At 37.4% G+C, this 23,477-nt stretch overlaps 1 protein-coding gene across 2 annotated transcripts in view; it reads left to right on the top strand.

Annotated features, from left to right (window-relative positions):
• The window catches only part of LOC128029382 (numb-like protein), a 50,149-nt gene that overhangs the window by 5,574 nt on the left and 21,098 nt on the right, over positions 1–23,477 (top strand). The window contains exon 1 of one of the 2 annotated variants that reach the window (XM_052617141.1): positions 19,733–20,079. The exons of the other annotated variant lie outside the window; for it this stretch is intronic. Within the exon in view, the coding sequence (XP_052473101.1) occupies positions 20,039–20,079 (41 nt within the window). The 5' untranslated portion in view covers positions 19,733–20,038. Of the gene's footprint in view, positions 1–19,732; positions 20,080–23,477 lie in introns of those variants that run through there. 2 annotated transcript variants of the gene reach the window in all.

Genomic DNA, 23,477 nt, shown 5'->3' on the forward strand with positions numbered 1-23,477 from the left:
AAAAAATAAAAAAAACGCACCTAATTACTTCTTGTGGACTGCGTATTCACAACGAGTACAAATAGCGATCCAGATTAACACTAGGCGATTTCCTAGGCAGATATTGGCTTGGGACTATATTATGGGGAAGCACAGGCGAAGCACTGCTGCTTAGGCGAAGCACTGCTACTTCGGCGCAGAGATATCACGCAACACATGAAATCCCACGACTTCCGTCAACATACCGGCGTGAATAGTAGCTGCCTGCCTGGCTATTTTCCTTACAGTACACGAATGGCGATGAACATGGCTGATTTTGAGAGAGACGAAGAGGGTGACTTCTCAGACAGTCAAGAACCAGAACCATACCTATTTGAACCAGAGTTTACAGAAGATGAGCTGCGTGCTTTGGAAATAGAACGACAGTAGGAGACTGCGGTCAAGCCAGCCGCACTTCAGAAAAACACCGTCAAGCCATCCGCGAGTGAAATTTATATGCGCGTGTATTAGTTGCGATCGTTCAACAGCCTGAGGACGTGAGGATGAGAGCCAACATGAACTGGTGGTGTGAATGTGGGGGAATATGCCAATCTATGCCGACGGAAATAGAGTGTCTTTGCTGTAGAGAGTTGGGATATGTTTTTGCCATTGATGACCAGGCTCAACACGTCAGATCAAGATGAGCGTGCCCGAAGTTGTGTCACATCTACAGAGGATTTCACGGCGCTGATCCATTCTGCAGTACTCGATTTTTTTTCCGGTGTGACAAAGTGAACTGGAAAAAACGCCCCACGCCGAATGGACCAAATGGACAGCTGTCCACAGAGTAAGTGATTATTTTAATCATGACGCATGTATAGATCGACCCATATTATACCTGTATTCACATAGAGTTGATGTTTTCATGTGTTGCGTGATATCTCTGCGCCGAAGTAGCAGTGCTTTCTTCTGTGCTTCCCCATAATATAGTCCCAAGTCAATATCTGCCTAGGAAATCGCCTAGTGTTAATCTGGATCGCTATTTGTACTCGTTGTGAATACGCAGTCCACAAGAAGTAATTAGGTGCGTTTTTTTTATTTTTTTGATCACTTTTACTCAGGCCATGCTAGCTGGCAACAAAGGATTCCATTCATTGTGCTAAGCTAAGCTAACGCCGACCCAGTCAAACTAAAACAATGCATGCACTGACACAAAAATGCATTTGCCCACCTATCTAAATGTAGGAAATAATGTGAATAAGCCCTATTTCAAAAAACGGTGGAGTGTTCCTTTAAGGCAGCAGTGTGTAATTTATGCAACCTTAATGGCACCATAATGCTTCCATAAAGTAGGATGCCTCTAACATCGGGGGCATAGAAACCATTATAAACTCTTTTTAGAAATTTGTCAGTTTGGAAGATTAGCAGTATGTTTTGAGAGTTTTATTTTGCTTAGCAGTTGTGCAAAGTGAAAAAAAAAATTGTATCTAGTGGATAGACTGCTATGCTATCTGGCAATGTCAGCAGTGGACTGAATGGGTGTTTCTAGGTGTCTGCAATGTTTGTTCAAAAGCTATATTTATGAATGAGTCATTCAATTATTGACAAAAATAGGCCCACAATGGTTCTGTTGCACCTTCGTTGGGAGCTATTTTTGTTTGCAGAACAGAGCAAAAAGAACAATTTTGTGCCTAAAATATGACTCACAGTATTAACTTATTGTTTATTGAACATTTGTAATCTTGCTGATATTCAGAAAAAAAGCAACCTCGCTCATGATACTGCTTAACTTTATCATATCATATAAATATAATATAAACAAAAACTCATAGGCTACTGGGGCTTTTTCTGACTCATCGGTCGGTTTTTGGTTAACTTGGTTAACATTTAGTGGAATAAAAGAAATAGTTAAAAGAATAAGCATATTATTAGCATTACTTTAGGATCAGAATTTTCTGAATTTTCACAATCACTTGCACACCAGTGGATCCTCTGCAGTGAATTAGTCTATACAGCTCATAAAAACATCATAATAATCCACACGACTCCAGCCCACAAGTTATCATCATGTGTTTGTAATAAACAGATAGATTTTTAGGCTAGCAGGTTAACTAGTTAGCACTATCTTAGACTAGAAATGTAGCTTTCAAAGGCCCCCGTGAAACGTTCAGCCCTATCAGTTGAAATTACATCAATTAAAATGGGGTCGGATAGATTATACTGTGTGAGAGCTTTGAGTGTTTAAAAAGGTATCAACTGTGAACCATATTCGAGAGAAAAGAAGTAGCACATTGATCTGTGAGACGCGGGTCTTCATGCAGAGATATTTTCTCCATAATTATGCATTTGTAGTAGCTTATGTAAAAGTATTCATAAGTACTGAATAGGGATGTAACGATTCACTCAACTCACGATTGGATTTGAATCACAATTTTTTTTTTTTTTTTTTTTTACGAAACGAGATTCAAGACAAATTATAAATTAAATGTGTCCTTTTATTATTGCTTGGACGCTTATAGTATTTCTTTAGTATCCGCTGTAAACAAAGCAGCACTGCACTTATGAACTTTAATATGTATTATACAGAGGCAAGATGTGAATCGTCACATGTTTGAATCGATTTTCAACTGGGTTGCGGTTATTCGTTACATTCCTAGAAGTGAGTACTGAGCGGTGGATCCTATCCCCATATAATAAACACTGTACACTGCAATTTAAACATTTAGAAAATATTGTACATATTGTAATTCACTTTATTTGTGTTGTTTGTCAGAAAGAATGAAGAATCTGTTATCCATCAGTTTTATTTCTACCTTTCCACTCTTTAAAACACATTGAAACAATACTGAAAAAAAGTTATGAGAAGATGAAAAAGTTATTCTCAGTACACTCATTACCATTTAAATCATAATGTCTGAAAACATAGAATTAAAATCAGGTGTAAGGTAACTGAGACAGGACCCGCTATTGTTGCACATAAAATATTAATGTTTAATACCGTACAAAGAATACAAAACCATTAAAAACTTATATGAGAGTTCAGCATCACACAAGATGAGATGGGTTAAGAAGAGCCAATTCCTCTCCAAAACTCCGCCAAATTTTTGTGATGTAATGAGAATCCTAAATGTAAATGTGCTGTGGGAATTCACTACATTATAAACACGACACTTAGGGGAGTTATTAAAATTATACGCAATACCCGCAACCTCACACCAAGTTTCAGGTCCTGTAGGTAGGCAAGTATTTACAGATCATTTAGTAAGCAGAAATATGAAATTTACCTTAAGATACTAGAGTCACTTTCTACTCTTGACTGTTTGAGGCTTGTACATTGCGCTTCCAGCAGCCATGATTATCACCAGTTTCTTGTTTCAGTCAACATGATCTCAAGACATTGGGGATGAAAAATTATGAGGGGATTTTTGATATTTTGAATGGTTTGCCCGTAGCAAGGCGTTGAAATTATAGCGAGAAATGAGAAACAGGAAGTGTCTAATAACGTCTGCATTCTTTCTCTGATTTAATGTACTTGAGTAAAAGTACACAAATTTTAAGCTACTCAAAATTTACTACAATTTCTGATCTAAAGTACTTAATTTTGTCCAAATATTATATAGAACATCACATTACTAAAAACAAAAACAAACAAAAAAATTACTAGGCTATGTTCTGCAATAGCCAAGATGGACACTAGCATTCTGAAACACTAGCACTACCCGGAAGATGTTGGATTTCTATGTTGGATGTTGGATTTTCATCCATGGTATGCTAAATCACATCTGTCTAACCACGTTTTCTGTTTAGCCTCCTGCCCTCGATCAATACTGCTCGTGCGGAGCCCATCTCATCTATTATTGCAGCACTTGCTCGCTGTCTTGATGTAGTGGTCTCAGTCACTTTCACTTTTTCATTGGCTTGAGTGAGGCTAGAAAATAAATTCAACTCCACAAAGCGTTTTCTGATCAGGAAAACCTGCATATGAGTGCAGTGCACTCATTAGGGAGCTTAGAAGTATATTGAATATATGTTAAATATTCTTTATTGTAAAGTTGCAAAAGTTGTGTCCAGTATTATGAAACGAAACCGAATTGTTGAGGTGAATGTCCAGACTCTTTTGGCAATTTAGTTGTATTTTGTTATTTATACATATACCATTTTAATTATTATTATTTTATTACTATTATATTTTATTTTTAAAAAGCTGCAGGTTTGTTGGGCTGCACAAATTGGCCCAAAATAGTTTGATATATTCAAAGAGAAACAGGCATAACTCTAAACTAACTCTTAACTCTAAGGTCTAAAATATAAATATTCTTAATACAATCTTTTCAGTTGATTCATATCATGGGTGTACCTCAAGCTCAAATACTCATAATCCACAGTGCAGTCTTCACTTGCAAATATATCCATTGTGAAATGATGCCCGCAGGCTGTCACTGCAGAAGTCTGGAAACATGATGTAGTGTAATAAGAGCTCTGCTGGAACTGCTTTTGAATAATATGGTGAAGATGGTTCACTGCAGTTTTACAGGACCTCTACGCTGTCTTCCTGCCCTGTGTATGGCCACTTTAGTTTCCATTATGGAGTTCTTATAGACCACAAGAAGACCTCTGCAAACTCTAAATGGTTAAGTGAGATGTGTCTATCAATAGAGCCTAGTCTTTCTTGAAAATGCACAGCCTTTGCAAGCAACAAGTAAAGCCATGCGTTTACGAGCAGACTGATGGCATATTGAAACTGGGATCAATAGTTTCAATTTGTAAATGTTTTAACAGCTTTTAAAGCTAAAATAAAAAGAAACATTTCTAGATATTACAGTGATATGCATTATGGATTTAAGGCAGATGGTCTTAGAGGGGGACAATGCATAGCATAAGAGTCACTCTCATAATAATGTCTTGAGATGTTTTTGGGACGACTCAGATTGACTGGTTGTCCGCCAGTAAGGATTTGGAGATAATACAGATTTTTTAAGATTTGTTGCCAATGATCAATATTTTGGATATTTATCCAATAATGGGTATTTAATTGTGCATTGCTTTATTTTTACATTTAGAGTACACTCACTGACTTAACACTCACATGCCTATATTCACTTAGCATTTAAAATAATCAATATAGAATTGGTGTATAAATATATATATATATATATATTAGTGCTGTCAATCGATTAAAAAAAATTAACTAATTAATCGCACAATTTTTAAAAATTAATCGCGATTAATCGCGATTAATCGCAATTAAAAGACTGAAACTTTTTGGATATGTAAATGTAAAATGTAAATAATTAATGTAAACTCAAGACAAAGAAACTATTTAAATTCAAAATATGATTGTTTATTGGAATTTTTGTTTAACTTGTAACACAGATTTTCTCATGTAAACAACATACCTGCAATAAACCATCAATATCCTCCAAATTAACTGTTGGCTTGAAAGCCATATTTATTACAGAAATAAAAACACAGGCATGTAAGTACCATTTGAATTTCAAAACAATCAATGCCAATAAAATGCTGGTACGCTCATTTGGACATCTGTTTTAATAGAGGTTTTAATCTTTTACCTGCACTGCCGATTTTCAGAGCGCCCTTCACAATGCAAGCTTCCTAATTCATCCCACCCAGAGCAGAAACTACATTACCCATTCACCCTTAAGTTACACAAGTGAATAGCGCATGTGTCGCTTTTCCCACTGTTAAGTGTCAACAACTCAACGTGGCCGGAGAAGGTGTGTGAAACTCATTGTGAGTTATACTAAAGCAAAATCTTGAGTATTTATTGTCTGATAAACATTAAAAACTGTCTGCGGAGGTTGAGTCGTCCTGCAGCCCCCGCTGGCTGTTCATTGGCTGCAGCATCTTTTTTCTAAGTTCTAAACAAATACAGTAGACGGCAAGGCACAAATTTAGATATTCATTTATCTAATTAATCTATAGCCTATGCACAAAGACAATATGATCTTTTTGTCCCCTTTTTGTTTTAAAGCTTGATGAAGAGAGAGAGCGCAAGTTGCTGCAGCTGAGGAGGACAGTGATGCACGCGTACAGGAGTGATTGACAGTTCGCGGCACTGTGTACAAAAAATACTCCGCTACACAATTATTTCGTTATTTTCGTTTAAGCTTATTAACGTTAGCGTTACAGGAAGGTCTGATTTACGCACTGTTACAGTCATTGTTTTTTTTTTTTTTTGTTTTTTTTTAAACAATGACATTTGAGTTCATGATTTTAATGTTGCTGTTTCTTGTGGCAGACTAAATGAAGAGTAATGTTTCTTGTGGCAGACTGAAGAGTAATCCGTTTTATACTGAAACTTTCCGTCTAAAAGTCCTTCCTTGGTGTTATCCATATTTCTTTGCACGTTGAACACACATAGGCCACAACTGGAAATAAAAAAAACTGCAACCGCGTTAATTGCGTTATTTTTTTTGAACGCCTTAAATATTTCAAATTAATCTAATGCGTTAACACGCTAATTTTGACAGCACTAATATATATATATATATATATATATATATATATATATATATATATATATATATATATATATAAAACTGCCCTATTCATTGACAAGTTTTACAATATAGGTGAAATTACCTGCTTTGTTATTTGGCGAATCAAACACCTTTGTCATTACTTAGTATCGCAAAATGATATCATCAAAAGCATATTGGCTTGTCACTATCTAACACTAATGTAGAGTCTGAATGCTGGGTCCAGAGTAATGTAATGGCTTGTTTCTACTGAGTGCAGTACAGTACGGTAAGCAATTATTTCCGTTTCCACTGTCAGAAGTTCTGAATGGTATCAAAATAGCGAACAGTAGTGTACCTCTTTTTTGGTACCTTTCCATTGGGGTATCTAGCACAGTAAAGGGTCCCAAAAGGTTGGAGCTAAACTCACTGCAGAACGTTGATTGGTTGACTAGAATCGTTACTTTTGGATACAAGGAGATAAAGCTTCTCCTTCACTCGTTTCAACTCTGCTGTCCATGAGTGTTGAGCTTATTTATTAGATTGCACAAACACAAAATAATATTACCATGTATTTTATAATTTTATATTTTCACACAGACAAAAACCGTTTCTCAATATGCATTATTGTCTGTTCTTGTGGGACTTGTGAAACATCATTGTCCAAAAATCTGCGTAATTTTCAAAATATTACTGTTATTGTTTCATGAAATGTAGTTTTAAGTGTTTTTCAGGCGTGAATGTAATTGTCTAAAACTGAAATCTGCGGTTTATTTATAAAGATAGCACCTATTTGAAAATTTGCTATGCCGATTTTGGAGCTTGAGGCAATCAACGTGCTAGTCCATCAATCAGCATGTGTTTCAAAGTTGATGTTTTTTACACTATTGATAACGTTTTGCTTTTCAAGCAGGAATAAGCTTGTTGGCCAAATAGTCCTTTAAAGGCTGAGACACTTGTTAATTTCCCTTAATTAATGAAATATAAATGGTTAAACTTATAAACATGTATACACACTCTCCATAAAGTCCCTATTTTACAAATAATAATGAAGTCAGGAGATGGTGTGATGCAATGAGTGTTTTTTTAAACATTTAAAATGGATTAAAACAAATATTTTCTATCACTTTGTTTATCACTCTTGAAATGACCTGTACACTAAATAATCTAACACTCATACTTGCATAACAATATCAGTCTATTTATTTAGGGGTCCAAGTTGAAGCCAGTATGTACTGTATATTAATGACAATATGGGACAAATATAATGTAATTTAGTTGGCGGCAGGTGCAGCGCGGTGCCGTTAGATGTACAGTCAGACAAAACAATGTGCACAGTTATCAAAGGCGCGAGTGCACATCCAGTCGTGGGAAACAATGTGTTCGGCAATTAAAGACATGGCAGAGCAACGAGTCTGTGGAATGCGCGACATTGGAATCAATGTGCTCAGTAATTAAAGAGGAATGTCAGTTTGTGATATCCTTTACGGGAAACGCCGAATACTCAGAACACTGGCGCAAGGCTGCTCACAGCACTTGCTCACGTGTAGCACCAGAACCTTTTTCGGAACCGAAACTTAGATTTTGCTCACGGTTCCGGTTCTTTTCAAAGAACCAAACCGGTTCTGAATAAGAATCGGTTCTCGGTTCCCATCCCTAATTGGCAGTGGAAACGCAAGCCTTATAAGGGTTACCCATACCGAATCGTACTGTACTGAACTGTACCAGTACCATACCGCTCAGTGGAAATGAGCCATAAAGCACTGAATCCATCACTTAGATGTGAGTCATGAAGAGCCATACAATTTGGATGCTGTGTGGACTCCCTCCCCCAAACTCGTTGAAAGCCCTAACTCCTCCCCTATATAGCTGGCTGTGTTTGGTCAGGGAGTGGAGCGGGATGGGGGGAGGGGGTCAGTGGAAGCACAGCTGGTCTGACCTCCCTGCAACCAGCTGTTGTAACAAAGGACCCCTGTCAGGCTTCTAGAAACCTGTGTGGCCAGATCACAGGTTTCTGCGGGAGCCTTCTTGATCTTCAGGCCCACCACGGCACTGCAAGGAATTTCATGTATGTCCAGCCAGGTCACTAGGGATGCACGATAATATCGGCACAATATCGGTATCGGCCGATAAAAGCTTAAAATGACCATTATCGGTATCGGCCGATATGAATATTTCTGCCGATGAGCCAAACCGATATTCTCCAAGTGAAATAATTGACCTGTTTTTCAGATGTGAATGTCTGTCTACATTTGTAAAATAATAAATTTATGGTAGAATCATTACAGAAGAGATACATGGATTTCTCTTCAGTAAAATTAAAGTTTAAATATATCAGTATATATTTGTATATATATCGATATCGGTATCGGCATCGGCCAAAATTATTTTGAAAATATCGGCATATCGAATATCGGCCAAAATCCAATATCGTGCATCCCTACAGGTCACCCTGAGGGGCTTCCTGGCCGCTTAGTTGTTGCTGATGCATCAAGCGGGAAGTGAAGTTGACAGGTACAGAAGTCTTCTTGTATATGCTGCCATAGGTGATGCTCCCCTCACCAGAGGTTTGTAAATATGAGCTTGCCTCTCCCATGCGGTTTGGCACCTCTGTGATGCTTAGGAACCTTTAAGTATACACGCTAAGCTCTGTGTACTTTCTGAAAACCACATGGTGGTGAGAGTGCACGTTGAACACTTTGCGCACTTTCTGAAATCCTGTACGGTAAGGGTTACGTGCTCAGCTTCGTTCCCTCTTTTGAGATGGTTAGATTTTGGTTCCTTGGACTCCACTCAACTACACTTCAAGCATCGCTTCCCTCAAACATGAGGGGCTATTTGGGTGGTTCTCATGGTAGTTTAGCAGCGCTCCCCTTTACCAAAAATGGTTGCCTATGAGTGCGCTACACTTTCTGAATTCGGAGTTCTCCTCTCATGTAGATTGAGTTCTCTGTCCAGAGTGCTCCAGCGTTGTCTCCACAGATCGAGTTGATGACTCTCAAACATATTGTTTTCGGATGCACCATTCCATCTATGAGCTGCTCTTTCAGAGTACCACGAGAGCCCCCTCCTTAGAACAGTATTTAAAATCCATGTTATGGTAAGTGTGCACGTGAAGTCTTTGTGCACTTTCTGAAATCCACACTGTGGTAAGTTTGCACGCTAGTGCTCTGGGTTCTTTCGAAAACCCTATGTGGTGATGGCTTCGCTCGGTTGCTTCGTGCCTTTTCTTGAGTTGGTAAAAGCCCTATTCATCTTGGGCCCCAGTCCACCATCTAAAAAGGGTATTGCTACTAGAGATCTGTTTAGACATCTCCTTCAGCTTATGCAAAAGCAAGCAGTAGCCCCTGTGTGACAGGCAAAACTTAGTATAAAATGCTAGGTTCTTAGCCGTATCCCTTTAAAGGAATCTTTCTGGATTCCAAGCCTTCAGCTCTACCCCGGGCTGAGGCCCTAACAATTAGGTTGGGTATGTAGCCTAGGCCTTTGGCCGTAAGGGGTACTGTCACAGACAGCCATCTAAACGTCCCAGGGGCAACTCCCATGAAAATGGTAGAGTTGGTACTTAGTGTTTGCCATGATTCTGGCCTGCACTCCCCACAGGATGGTGGCATGGGTATACTGTTCCCCATAACGACCTCTAGACGACGCAGTAAGAAGTTCCCTTAAAAGGGAACGTCTCAGGTTTCGAATATAACCATGGTTCCCTGAGTAGGGAACGAGACACTGCGTCCTCTAGCTCCCTGCCATGCCATTTGTGTGAGCAATTGAAGAGCACTTGCTACTACGAGCACAGCATAATGACTGACAGGATGGTAAAAAGTTGTTTTAACTGACATATGGCCTGACAGCATCTCATCTGATTGCAGTTCACTGTTATTCTACTATATCTCCCTCATTTCCTCGCTCGTTTGACTAGCGCCTGGTGCATGAGGCCAAGTTGCAGTGTGCCTCTGAAAATTCTCCCATCTTATGTGGTCATGAAGACATTCCGAGTCTAAATAAACACAATTCTTGTCAAGAAAAAAAGAGACAGAAGCAGAAGTTGTGAGTGGGGGGGTCCATCCTTGCTCCGCCCCCACGTTAATTGTGTTAAATATTTTGTATGCGTTAAACAGAAACAATTAATCGCCTGCGTTAACGTGCTAATTATGGCACTATTGCACACATACACATATATACATTACATATCAGACAAACCTGTATAAATGTATTTCTTCTGCTGAACACAGAAGAAGATATTTTGAAGAATGCGGGTAACCAAACATTTGATGGTAGCCATTAACATCCATAGTATTTTATTTCCATACTATGAGTCAGTCAGTGGCTACCAGCAACTCCATTCTTGCTTTATATCAACGGGGGAAAGAGCTCACAAGATTTTGTTTCCTATCAACCAGACAAAACACTCAGGGTAAGGTGGTCTTCCATGGCTTAAATGACTTTCACTGACTGACTGGTTGAGAGGTGGAGATAACGGTCATTTCTTTCTAGCATGGAACACCAATTTCATTCTGTCTGCTGTGCTATTCTTGCCTTTTAGTTTAAATCAATGCATTGTAGCTGAAGGTCATCCAGTGCTCTGGGTAAAGCATGTACACTATAGCTAAGCCACTAATAAAGCACAATCAGTCTAGTCCACAAATAACAGCCGTCTGTTATCTCTTATTCCGGAGTATTGAAGGCCACAGAAGGTTTTCAGCTGTATTTCTGGGATATTTTTGATTTAGGTGGTTTATTTTGAGATGTTTTCCTAGCTTGGCCTAATAGCATAATGGTTTCTACTCTTCAGCGCAGACAACAGCAGTAAATAAAAAAAAAGGACAGTGAGTACAAGTAAATTTTGGAATCATTATAATGTACAGTATTATACATTATATAACAGTACGAATGTACAGTAAGAAAAATGTTAAGTCATTTTGAGATTTGATAATGATTACATTTATCAGCGTTATTTTGTTTAAAGATTAAGGGCCCTATTTTAACGATCTAAATGCAAAGAGTAAAGCACAAGGCGCAGGTGCACTCAGGACGTCACTGCATTGGATTTGGACACGCCCTAAATTCGCCCCATGACCCCAGGCAGCTGTCCCACCCTATTAGCATAACAAAGTTGTCCACTTCTGCTCCCTGTGTTGGATGCTACTAGTCGTCAAGGAGGAGCCATGTGGCATGTCTCAGCCCTGCTGTGGGCCATCTGTGGGCCTGTCCTCCTTTCCACTCACTGTTCCTGACTCACTCTTACCAGTGTGGTGGAAACCTCCGTATAACATGCGTTAGTCATCGTTTGCTTGTCTGCAGTCTAATAAATGTGAGTATTAGTCTATAAAATCACCTTCCCTGTTTGTTCAATAGATGGACTCGGGATATAGTTGGAGGTCCTGTCATGCTGATATTTGTCAGTCACTAGCCTTTTTCTTGCTTTCCCACTCTGGTGTATTTTATTTTTGGTCTTGAATATACTGTGAACTGTGAACCCAGCAACATTTAATTAAAATTTTCAGGGAAATGTCGCCTTTGTGGGGGAGAACTGAATAAAAAATGTGTGAACATGTTGAGCACTGTTGACATTTGACTGTTGTATTTATAGATTGATACATTTGACAGACTGATTCATTGGACGGTATTTAGCCATTTTGAGATTATTGGCTGATAAATATGCCTGTTTGGATATTTAACAGAAGTGCTAGCTTTCTCTTCCATTCCTGTCAGGTCAAAAATCTATACAGCTTTGGTTTAAATATATATATATATATATATATATATATATATATATATATATATGTATATTTTTTTTTTTTATTACTTAAATCCTGTTCGTGGTCTCATTGGTTTCACTGATTCACATATTCCACCCCACCAAAAAATGATATGTGTTTTCCAGTGCAAATATCTAAACACTCGTAAATTAATATACATTTACTTGTGAAACAAAATGACTTAAGATAAGAAGTCATTTTCTAAATATATATATATATATATATATATATATATATATATATATATATATATTCAAAATTAAAGTTACTGAATTTAATAAAGAAAAAAATTTAATTAAATAATAAAATAAATAGATTATTCTACTTTTTTAAACAGAAAGTGCTTGTTTTAAGTATAACGCATTAGAATGTTTAGATGTTTGCACTGAAAGGCAAGACAAAAATCGGAAAGAATATCTTTCTTTACAGTGTTAACTTAAATCACAACAAATGTATAGAAGAATTTATTTGTTCCTCTCTATTTCAGTGATTCACCTGGGCCACACAGGCTGTTGAATAATGTTAACAATTTAAAAGCTATTTAACCATTGGTTTAACAAACTCCATTTTTATTTTTTTGTAATGCCGACTCTTTGACGACTAGTCATTCACTTATGATTTTTTTTTTGTCCTGTTTCACTTGGAGATATGTCACATTATGGAAACAAATTGGGTTGCAAATGGTAATATACACTGATTTTAAACTACTCCACCCTTATTTAGTAACCAGAAGAAATAAAGAGAAATAAACACAGAAATACCCATGCAGATTTCCTACAGTTTCACTAGTTCCACTATTTTGAGGGATTTATCACTTTTTTATTTATAGGCCTCATTTGCTATAGTTTTCATATGGGTATTATATCAGCACCCTGACCCTGGTCAGTGAAACTAGATTTTTCAAAAACACTCCCAGTCTCCCATTTGGCATAGAGATTCTTTGTATAAATATTAGCATTAGGAATGATAACTTTCTCCTCACACTTATGAATTGCTCAACTTTCCCCTCCATGAATTTTTCCATCCATGTCCAAGGAAGTATAGTGTCAAGACAACAATTATTCAAAACGTGTTTGCAATGGCGCTTCATTTCCGTCTTCTTTTCTCCCCGGAGCATCTTCCTTTCATCAGGCATTGGAACTCACCCCATACACCCCTTGTAGGAGTGGTTGCCATGGGAGCTGGTTGCCAGGCAGCCGAAGGAGGTGGTGATTGGGGGGTGTTGATGATGATTGGAGTGAGGTATGATGAACAGTGAAGATTCTTAGAGTGACGGACCAAAAATAATAACAAGGGAGGAAAACAGGCAGAGAGAAAGAGGAGAGGGCTGGGCGAAACAGTATTAGGGATAATGAGTTGTTTGAGACCAAGGTTTATTAATCGAATGCAGTGGATTGAGAGAGAACATTCAAGGAAGTGACATCGCTACTGGCCTCAGTGCCTCTTCAGGCCTCGCTGGAGGCTCTCGCCTTCCATTATATCAGTGCTTCTGCATCAGATGGGCTGCTTTTTATGCCTTCAGGCTTTGAGAACAAGCAGACAGGGCCAGTGTGCTCGCATGAGCCTCGGGCTCCCCTCTATGGTGATGGGTCTGAATGCAGGGCAGCTGAGGAAAGAGATGGGCTGGACCTCCGTTGGGATTATTTGAAGCACTGCTGTTTAAATGCACTCATGCACTTAATCCTAGAGAACGCAAGTGCTCATAAAATGTATATGTATTGTAAATCACGATTTCTGTGAGGGTATGTTTAGGGGCGGGGCTAGGGGTGGTCATTCGTACAAATTCATATAAATAAGCCACCTAGTAAAATACAAATTGCGGTGAGAACAGGTTGGACCATGCAAAAAGTCCACAAATTGCATTTAAATAAACACTCATTTTGACTGGTAATGACAGTCATACATCATTTCATGACAGATGCAACACATTACACTCATTAATTTTACGTCCACTAGAGGGCGCTTAACTCAAAACGTAAATATGAGTTGTAATAAGGTGCTTGCACAAATGACCTATAGGGTCGTATTTTGTTGGAGGACATGTTCATGTTCATGTTCATTTTAAATGATGGACCGATTTAATTTAGGTTTTTATTCGCATATAATCATTGATCAGATCTCATATGTAGTGCATATCAAATATGGTAAACGGAAGTTCAAACTTATTTGCGAGAACCAGTGTCATGCAATAACATTTGAGCTTCTGCAAGAACTAGTGAAAATAGTGTGGAGATTACATTTTCTATGTTTGGTATACTCTGTTTCTGCATTCATCAATATTTTTCTTTGAAAAAAGACTGAATATAATTTATTTATCATATTTATTAAGTGACTATGATTCTTCATAAGATTTGGATTAAAGCGCCAATATTTTGGATGAATTAACTTTCAAAGAGTGGTTTTAAAGATGATTGAAAGTCTTATGGATCTTATTGGAATGACATAACCTTGACAGAATTAGTGGTCGACCGATATATCACCAAGGCTGATATATCGGCCGATATTTGGCATTTTTTAAATATCGGCATTAGCCGATAGGTTTTTCTGCTTGGCTAATGTGTTTGAGGCGGGACTTTTATTTTGATGCGCACACAGCGCTCACACTCTCTATCTTGTTCATGGTTGTCATCGTTAACAGTTCTGTCTAACACAGATAGAAGTCTGTCTAACAATCAGATAGAACAGGTAAACAAAGGAATTATAATGATTTATTTTATATTAGGCCCATTAGTAATAGAAAGGCAAACATTATAATACTTTCTCGTTCGCCGTCAATATTAAGCAAATACGCATTTATATAGTTTAAACAAATCTTTGAATGACTAATGAACATTTAATTTCACAAACCTTGCAAACTCAGTCGAATCCAGCTGTGAAATCTTGTGGAGTGTGTATGTGTATCCAGCATGATCACGTGTTCTCTGCATGATAGTCAGTCCATGTGAATTGAAAGCTTTAAACTTTAAACTTGTGATTTCAAATTATGCTGCACTTTATGCATTTGCCCACTGTCATATTCATGTCATTTTCACTGTGTGCTTTATTAAAAAAATATGATTCCCAATGCACACAAATTTCCCAGAATACTGAGTGCCCTGTTGGTTACAGTGTTTACTTGTTTTATATTACAATTGTATTAAATATTGATTTATTTGTGACAAATACTGTCATCTAAAGTATAAGTATGTTTCTTTTACACATTTATTATTTAATCCATTGTCAAATGATTTCAAATTTCTTAAATATGAGTAATAAAAATGAAAAAAATTATATTGGCTTTATATCCCTTTCCAAGGTATCCACAATGGCTGTCAAAAAACACAAATCGACCACTAGATAGAATTTTCATTTTTTGGTTGAACCATCCCTATAATGTAAATTGTACAGTTGGTCACATTTTATTATATGTATTAACTGTAGAATTTTTTATTCAGCCAAGTTATTACATTTCGATGGAAGTTTATGGAGACAGAAATGTTTTCCTTTGCAATATTGTGCATTGATGAAGTATGCACAATAAGACCAGGAATGTGTATTATGAGTATCCGTTTTGATTTTGAAGCTCAGTGTGTTATTGTAAGAAATAAAATTGCAGTACATTAATTAATACTTGATATTTGAATTTCAATTAATTAACTTACCTGAACTGAATGACTGGTTAATGTGGATCCTCTGTGTAGTGGTATATGAAGCTGTACAGACAGATCAGCTTGCCTCACGTATCCTCTGACAGCTTAGTAAAGAAACGCAGGCCCTTGTCATATTGCCACTCAGTGCAGGTAGAGGGCAATGTGCCACTGGATCATTGTTACTGTCAATCTCTAGTGCGTGGCTCCTAAAGTCAGACTACACAAATCTGACCCCACTTTCACTGACCGTCTAGAGAGGACACATCGACTCATATTTAACAGACTGGCAACTGAAACCGTGTTTGCCTGAATGGGAGGCCTGATTATGTTGATCATATAATTTCATATTCGAGAGGACTGGACATCTCTGCTAACAAATAGCAATATTTACTAATGTGTCAATTCATTTAAATTGTGAAGTTTCCAAACATCAAGATATTCCATTGGGAGTGGATATGAAGTGCTAAAGTCTGACGGAATGATTTGCTAATTAATAAGTGTTTAGGCCCTACATATATTTGCAAGCCTTTATATATGCTCAAGACCCTTCTGTTTATTACCTCTGGGTAAAACAACTGTACAAAATCTTGTTACATGTCCATGTGAATACATCGATTCAGCCCTGCTGGTGGACTCTCATTTGGGTCATGAGAATTTAGGACAAGTTCAGTCAACAGAGCGTGATCAATCCAACACCAGAGGAAAGCTCCACCAATTGACTTCGGCCAAGAGACTCCCCTATTCCAGGATAGAAAGTGACATGATTTGAAAGATAAGTGAAGATATTATATAGTCAGCACAAGGCAGCTGTTTGGGAATTAATTAAATAATTTGGGAATTTCATAATTCTACACTTTTTTCAACAAAATGAAGATCAAATACTCTCATCCCAGTTAAATGTGCATAGACAACTTTAAGTCATGTTGATTATAAGGTAACTAAAGTGCTTTGAAGACATTGCAGCATGGCAACATTGCTTCAACCAATGGTTTGAGTTTGAGGCGGGACTTATCCAAACAATCTGTAAATCCAAACAATGTTGCGTGAGCGTTTTAGGAAACCTGTTTGAAAACAATTTAGGTTTGTTCCACTAATGTTGCAAAAATTGCACACCTCAGCTTTACTTTTGTCATGATTCTACAACTCAAGGCTCAGAAAAATCCACTGGTAATTATATTGTGGTGACATTCAAATGCATGTAAACAGAAAAAACAATAATTCGATAAATATAGAATATTTAACCATATAGAACAGCGGTTCCCAAACTGGGGGTTTGTGAGGGAATGGAAGGAAGTTTGTGAGTTGAAGAAAAACTTCTAAATAATTACTTTTTTTTAAAAAATAAGCGAAATGAATTAAAAAAGAAAAACAATCAAAATAAAACTTCAAATATTTATACAAACCAGATTCCAAAAAAGTTGGGACACTGTCCAAATTGTGAATAAAAACGGAATGCAATGATGTGGAATCTACACATCTCAAAAAGTTGGGACAAAGCTATGTTTACAACTGTGTGGCATCCGCTCTTCTTTTTATAACAGTCTGCAAACGTCTGGGGACTGAGGAGACAAGTTGCTCAAGTTTAGGAATAGGAATGTTGTCCCATTCTTGTCTAATACAGACATCTAGCTACTCAACTGTCTTAGGTCTTCTTTGTCGCATCTTCCTCTTTATGATTCGCCAAATGTTTTCTATGGGTGAAAGATCTGGACTGTAGGCTGGCCATTTCAGTACCCGAATCCTTCTTCTACGCAGCCATGATGTTGTTATTGTTGCAGTATGTGGTCTGGCATTGTCATGTTGGAAAATGCAAGGTCTTCCCTGAAAGAGACGACGTCTGGATGGGAGCATATGTTGTTCTAGAACTTGGATATACCTTTCAGCATTGATGGTGCCTTTCCAGATGTGTAAGCTGCCCATGCCACACACACTCATGCAACCCCATACCATCAGAGATGCAGGCTTCTGAACTGAGCGCTGATAACAACTTGGGTTGTCCTTGTCCTCTTTAGTCGGAATGACATGGCATCCCAGTTTTCCAAAAAAGAACTTTAAATTATGATTCGTCTGACCACAGAACAGTTTTCACTTTGCCTCAGCCCATTTTAAATAAGCCTTGGCCCAGAGAAAATGCCTGCACTTCTGGATCATGTTTAGATACAGTATGGCTTCTTTTATGACCTACAGAGTTTTAGTCGGCAGCGGCAAATAGCACGGTGGATTATGATCACCGATAATGTTTTCTGGAAGTATTCCTGAGCCCATGTTGTGATTTCCATTACTGTAGCATTCCTGTATGTGATGCAGTGCCGTCTAAGGGCCCAAAGATCATGATAACTTCAAACTCTTTGCAGTTTTTCTCTGAGAAACTCCTTTCTGATATTGCTCCACTATTTTTCGCCACAGCATTGGGGGAATTGGTGATCCTCTGCCCATCTTGACTTCTGAGAGACACTGCCACTCTGAGAAACTCTTTGTATACCCAATCATGTTGCCAATTGACCTAATAAGTTGCAAATTGGTCCTACAGCTGTTCCTTATATGTACATTTATATGTACTTTTCCGGCCTCTTATTGTAACTTGCCAAACTTTTTTGGAATGTTTAGCTCTCATGAAATCCAAAATGAGCCAATATTTGGCATGACATTTCAAAATGTCTCACTTTCAACATTTGAAATATTATCTAAATTCTATTGTGAATAAAGTATAAGTTTCTGAGATTTTTACTCACAATTTGTACAGTGTGCCAATTTTTTTGGAATCGGGTAAGTCTGTTAAACAACACACACACAAACACACGTACACACACACACACACACAACGGCCACTTTATTAGGTAGTTAGAGATGATAGAAAGGCAAAAGTAACTAAAATAAACACTCGTTACAACCAGAGGATGCAGAATACCATCTCTGAATGCACAACACGTCGAAGCAGAAGAAGACCACACCGGGTGCCGCTCCTGTCAGCTAAGAACAGGAAACAGAGGCTACAATTTGCACAGGCTCACCGAAATTGGACAATAGAAGATTGGAAAAACGTTGCCTGGTCTGATGAGTCTCAATTTCTGCTGTGACAATCAGATGGTAGCGTTAGAATTTGGAATATGAAAGCATGGATCCATCCTGCCTTGTCTCAACAGTTCATGCTGCTGCTGGTGGTGTAATTGTGTGGGGGATATTTTCTTGGCACACTTTGGGATCCTTATCCTTAGTACCATTGAGCATCATTTAAATGCCACAGCCCATCATGGATGTGCAACTGACAAATCTGAAGCAACTGCGTGACGCTATCATGTCAGTATGGACCAAAATCTCTGAGGAATGTTTTTACCTTTAATGTTTTAGTGGCCAGTGAGTGTGTGTGTGTATACCATAAAGGATAAATAGATTAAAATATATGTATTTTGTTTCCTTGGAGAAATCTAACAAATACAGTAAAACCAGTAATATACAAAAAAAATGCATAGAAAAGGCAGTATATCTTTAAATTTTGAAAGGCCATTTTATTACGTAAGTAGAATCTTGAGAGCTATCCAACACACTGAGGTCATTCTTCAGAACTATAGCATTAATAGGCTTATAGGAAGTGTGCTGTGACTGCACACACTGTGCTCTGTTCACAGTAACTAATATGTCAGTATAACAAAACTATGTCTCATTTACATGAGCTTTCTAATAAGTACACATGATGAGCTGAGCTGAAGAACATAGCAAGTACAAATGCAACAACACAGACAACTGGCACTGCAGATGGGCGACTGAAAGTGTGTCATCACCATCTCCAGTCTAATCACCTCCGCCCGCGCTCTTCCTCTGTTTCTCTCTCCCCTCCCTTCCCTGTCTCTCTATCTTTCGCTTCCTATCCTCCCCTCACTGTCTATGTTGTGGATAGACAAAAAGTTGATTTGTTCCTCGGAGGCTGCAGCTCAGCACATCCAGCCAAATTCAAGTCTTTGTGCGTCAGCGCATGTTTCTGTGGGCGAGGACACATATGGTGATGAGACTGAGCACACGTGTTATTGTCGCCTCCTACAAGTTAATCTCTGAAGAGGAGGTGTGGTTGCCTCCTTCTTTTGGATCCCAAAACTGAATATTCAACAGCGTTTTGCCTCAAGCTTTTCAATCGAACAACAGTGTTGACTGAGAAACATCCTCTGGTGGTTCGATTTTGATACTTTACCTGGCTTTGGTCTTCTGACATCTCTCTGAAATGAGTTTCAGCAATGATATGGATGAGACAGAAGAGGGGAGGTGAGTTTTTTTCTTGTTTTTCTTTTTAAAAATGAAGGGTGATCCTCAATGGAAGGGTTATGGGTGTTTTGCTCCGTGCAGTGAAAGTCGTATTTATTTTTTTTAAACACATGGGCGCTAAAACCAGTGCATCTCTCAGATTAGTAAACAAGCTTATTCTGAAGGCTTGTGCTTGGCTAATACTCTTACAGGAAATAGCTGCATGAGCCTCCATATGGCTCAGATTAATAGATAAATTGATATACTAATTGAACAGATTAGCTGATGCTTATCTGTCTTTCTATTATTAGATCTATTTGTTGTCACTCTCTGTGGTTATCAAATGCAATGTTGGCTGGTTATGATGATCAGAAAACAAATTAATGTCTGATTGTGTCTGGAAAGGCATCATTACTGAGAATGTAGTGGACTGAGGGGACTCTCATGTCTCTACGTATCAATTTCTTTTACTGTTGGCATTAAAGGACCACAGTTACACACACAATATGCCAAATGAGAAATAGGTCATTTACATTCTGTATGAGAAAGCATTTTCACCAAAAAACATAAAAAACATATTTTCCCACTAAAATGTCTTCGATTTTTATAGATAAATTTAAAAAAAAAATTTTTTACAGTTTCTTGGAGATGCTGGATACGGAGCCCCGCACATGTCGTGTAGGAAAAAAATAGTAGACTAAATCATGTGCACGATTTACTCATTCATTCCCTCAGTGTACTAAAACGTGCACGCGATTACTATTTCATTCACTTGATTTATAAATTGTGCGCACGATTTACTAATTCGTTACTAATTACGCAATAGTAAATCAAGGGAACGCAATAGTAATCGTGTGCACATTTTAGTACATCGAGGGAAAAAATTAGTAAATTGTGCGCACAATTTATAAATCGAGTGAATGAAATAGTAAATAGAGGGAACGCAATAGTTTATGGAATAGTTTATTTATTTTTTTATGCCATGTGTGGGGCTCCGTACCTTTTGCAACACTCATGCCAAAATATAAAAATCTTACTGGATTACGATTACGCTTTCTAAATGAATTTATCTTGATTTGTTGATGTATTTATGGGGGAAAATACACTAATAGTGTAATAGTGTATTTTTGTTTGACTATGTTTTTCCAGGACCAACAGAAGATGTTGATCCAGGAACATGTCCTACTTAATGCAGAACATTCATGATTTCGCCAAGTAGGGAATGTTCCTGGATTAGCATCTTTTGTTGGTCCTGGAACAACATTTATGTCAACAAACATAGTCGTAACCATATCCCTAACCTTAATTCATTAACCGACTCTTAAACTGTAAGGAAATAATAGGGCAATAAGCATGTTGTTCAACTCCCAATCCCTGCCCTAATCCTAACCCTACAATCTGATTGGTTGATGGCAATTTAGTTTCAGCTCTAACAACGATGTTTTTATGGATCAGCTGGACTAAGGTAATTAGAGCTGATAACTATTTGCTATATGCCAATCTTTGTTTAGTTAAAATGTATTTTATGAACATTCAAAATAGTTTGAAATGTTATTTAATATGGAAACTCATGATGAAAATCAAGAGATCCACAATAGAGTTATTCTGGGCATCAGACATGCTTGTCTGTACATAAGTACAGTAGACTCAGCTCTTCGAACCTCCTGAATGTCAGTTAACTAGCTGTTTGTTGTGTTATCTATTAGAAACTGTGCACTGGGTTGCCGTTTTGTTGAAAAAGGAACCTCAGAGCTATTTTCAGTGTCTTTATCTTTACCTAAAATAAACTAAATCAATGATTCAAGACTTGTGAGCTAGAAGACCTTCACCATTCTTTCCTTGTAGTTTTGTGCTGTCTGCACGTTCAATAAACCTTTTTATGTACGCCATTCATTGGTTGATTTCCAGTATTTATGCAAATACTGTGGCTCTGTTTGAGTGTTCTGACATGTCAAATTCTGGTTTCTGACTCTGGGCTGTGACTTTTTGGCTGACAGATCGCTGGATCCTTGGAAATGTTCTTTTTACAAGTTCTGCAAATTACACACTGCAACTTTACATTTTTTAAGGGATGGAAATTTTGGATACAAATATTTTGGCTAAAGTTAGCATGAGATAAAAATTCCCACTGTGTTGCATGGAGTTGATCTTAATGTGAACAGAGTCCGACTTCTCTCTGGTGATGTATACCAGGCTTCTCCAATCATTTAAGTTCAAAAAAGATACACTGGAGTATCCGTATAGACAAGGCATAGCCTAAAGTCTACTTCCTTTGATAGCATGCGCAAACATAGATGCTCGACACATGCACACTAGTAAGTTTCATCTTTGTCCAGTGTCTGTGCTATTTTTTTTTTTCAAAGTTATAACTGAAAAAAAAGAAGAAATCTCTTAACCACAATCATTCATCAAAGTGGCCGTTTACTGTTGATGCATCTCCAGTGGTTTGACGATGGTTGTATATTGTTGCTCTGTCTCTACAGTTGAAGCTCTTTCACTTCAGATTCTTAAAAACAACCACCTTTTGGACCAACCAATTAGTGCCAATAAAATACATACAATAAGTAAATACATAATAGGAAACCTGTGTGTACAGAATATGTGCTGTAATAAAAGAATATCAATGATGAAATGTATGCTACGCATAAGATATCGTATACATAAAAACTAAAGTATATGTTGGTATTTATTTTGATTAAACTGTGTCCCTGCAGGCTGAAATTCATTTGCATCACCCACATAACCAAATCCAATATATATATATATATATATATATATATATATATATATATATATATATATATATATATATATATATATATATATATATATATATATATATATATATATATATATATATATATATATATATATATATATATATATATATTTTTTTTTTTTTTTTTTTTTTTTTTTTTTTTTAACAATGATCAAGGTTGCTCATATCACAGGAGAGATTCATTCCTTTTTTTAAAGGGTAGTTCACCCAAAAATGTTGTCATCATTTACACACACTCAAGTTATTCCAAACACAGAAGAAGAACTTTTATTTTTGGGTGAACTATCCCTTTAACCATGTATTGTTATATATACTGTGATATGAGCAGCCTTGATCATTGTCCAAGTTGCTTTGGATAAAAGCGTCAGCTAAATGTAAATGTATTGCTAATAAGAAGCAAGCTATTCCTAAAATAAACAGCACAGCATGGGAAATAATCTTTAAGAAATATCCTTGCCAAATAATAATTATGTTTCTTAAATTGAGCTTGTGGGAGATTAAGAGAAAATTTGGTTTGGGAAAATCCACCAAAGCCCTTTTGGTCAGGCAAAGTGTCAATCGAGCACTGATGGCAGTCTCTGATTCAGCTGTCTCACTGCATTAGAGTCTTCGGCTGTCTCACTCTTTAAAGCAACATGCG

The sequence above is a fragment of the Carassius gibelio genome, chromosome A15 (assembly GCF_023724105.1).
Source record: "Carassius gibelio isolate Cgi1373 ecotype wild population from Czech Republic chromosome A15, carGib1.2-hapl.c, whole genome shotgun sequence".
NCBI lineage: Eukaryota > Metazoa > Chordata > Actinopteri > Cypriniformes > Cyprinidae > Carassius > Carassius gibelio.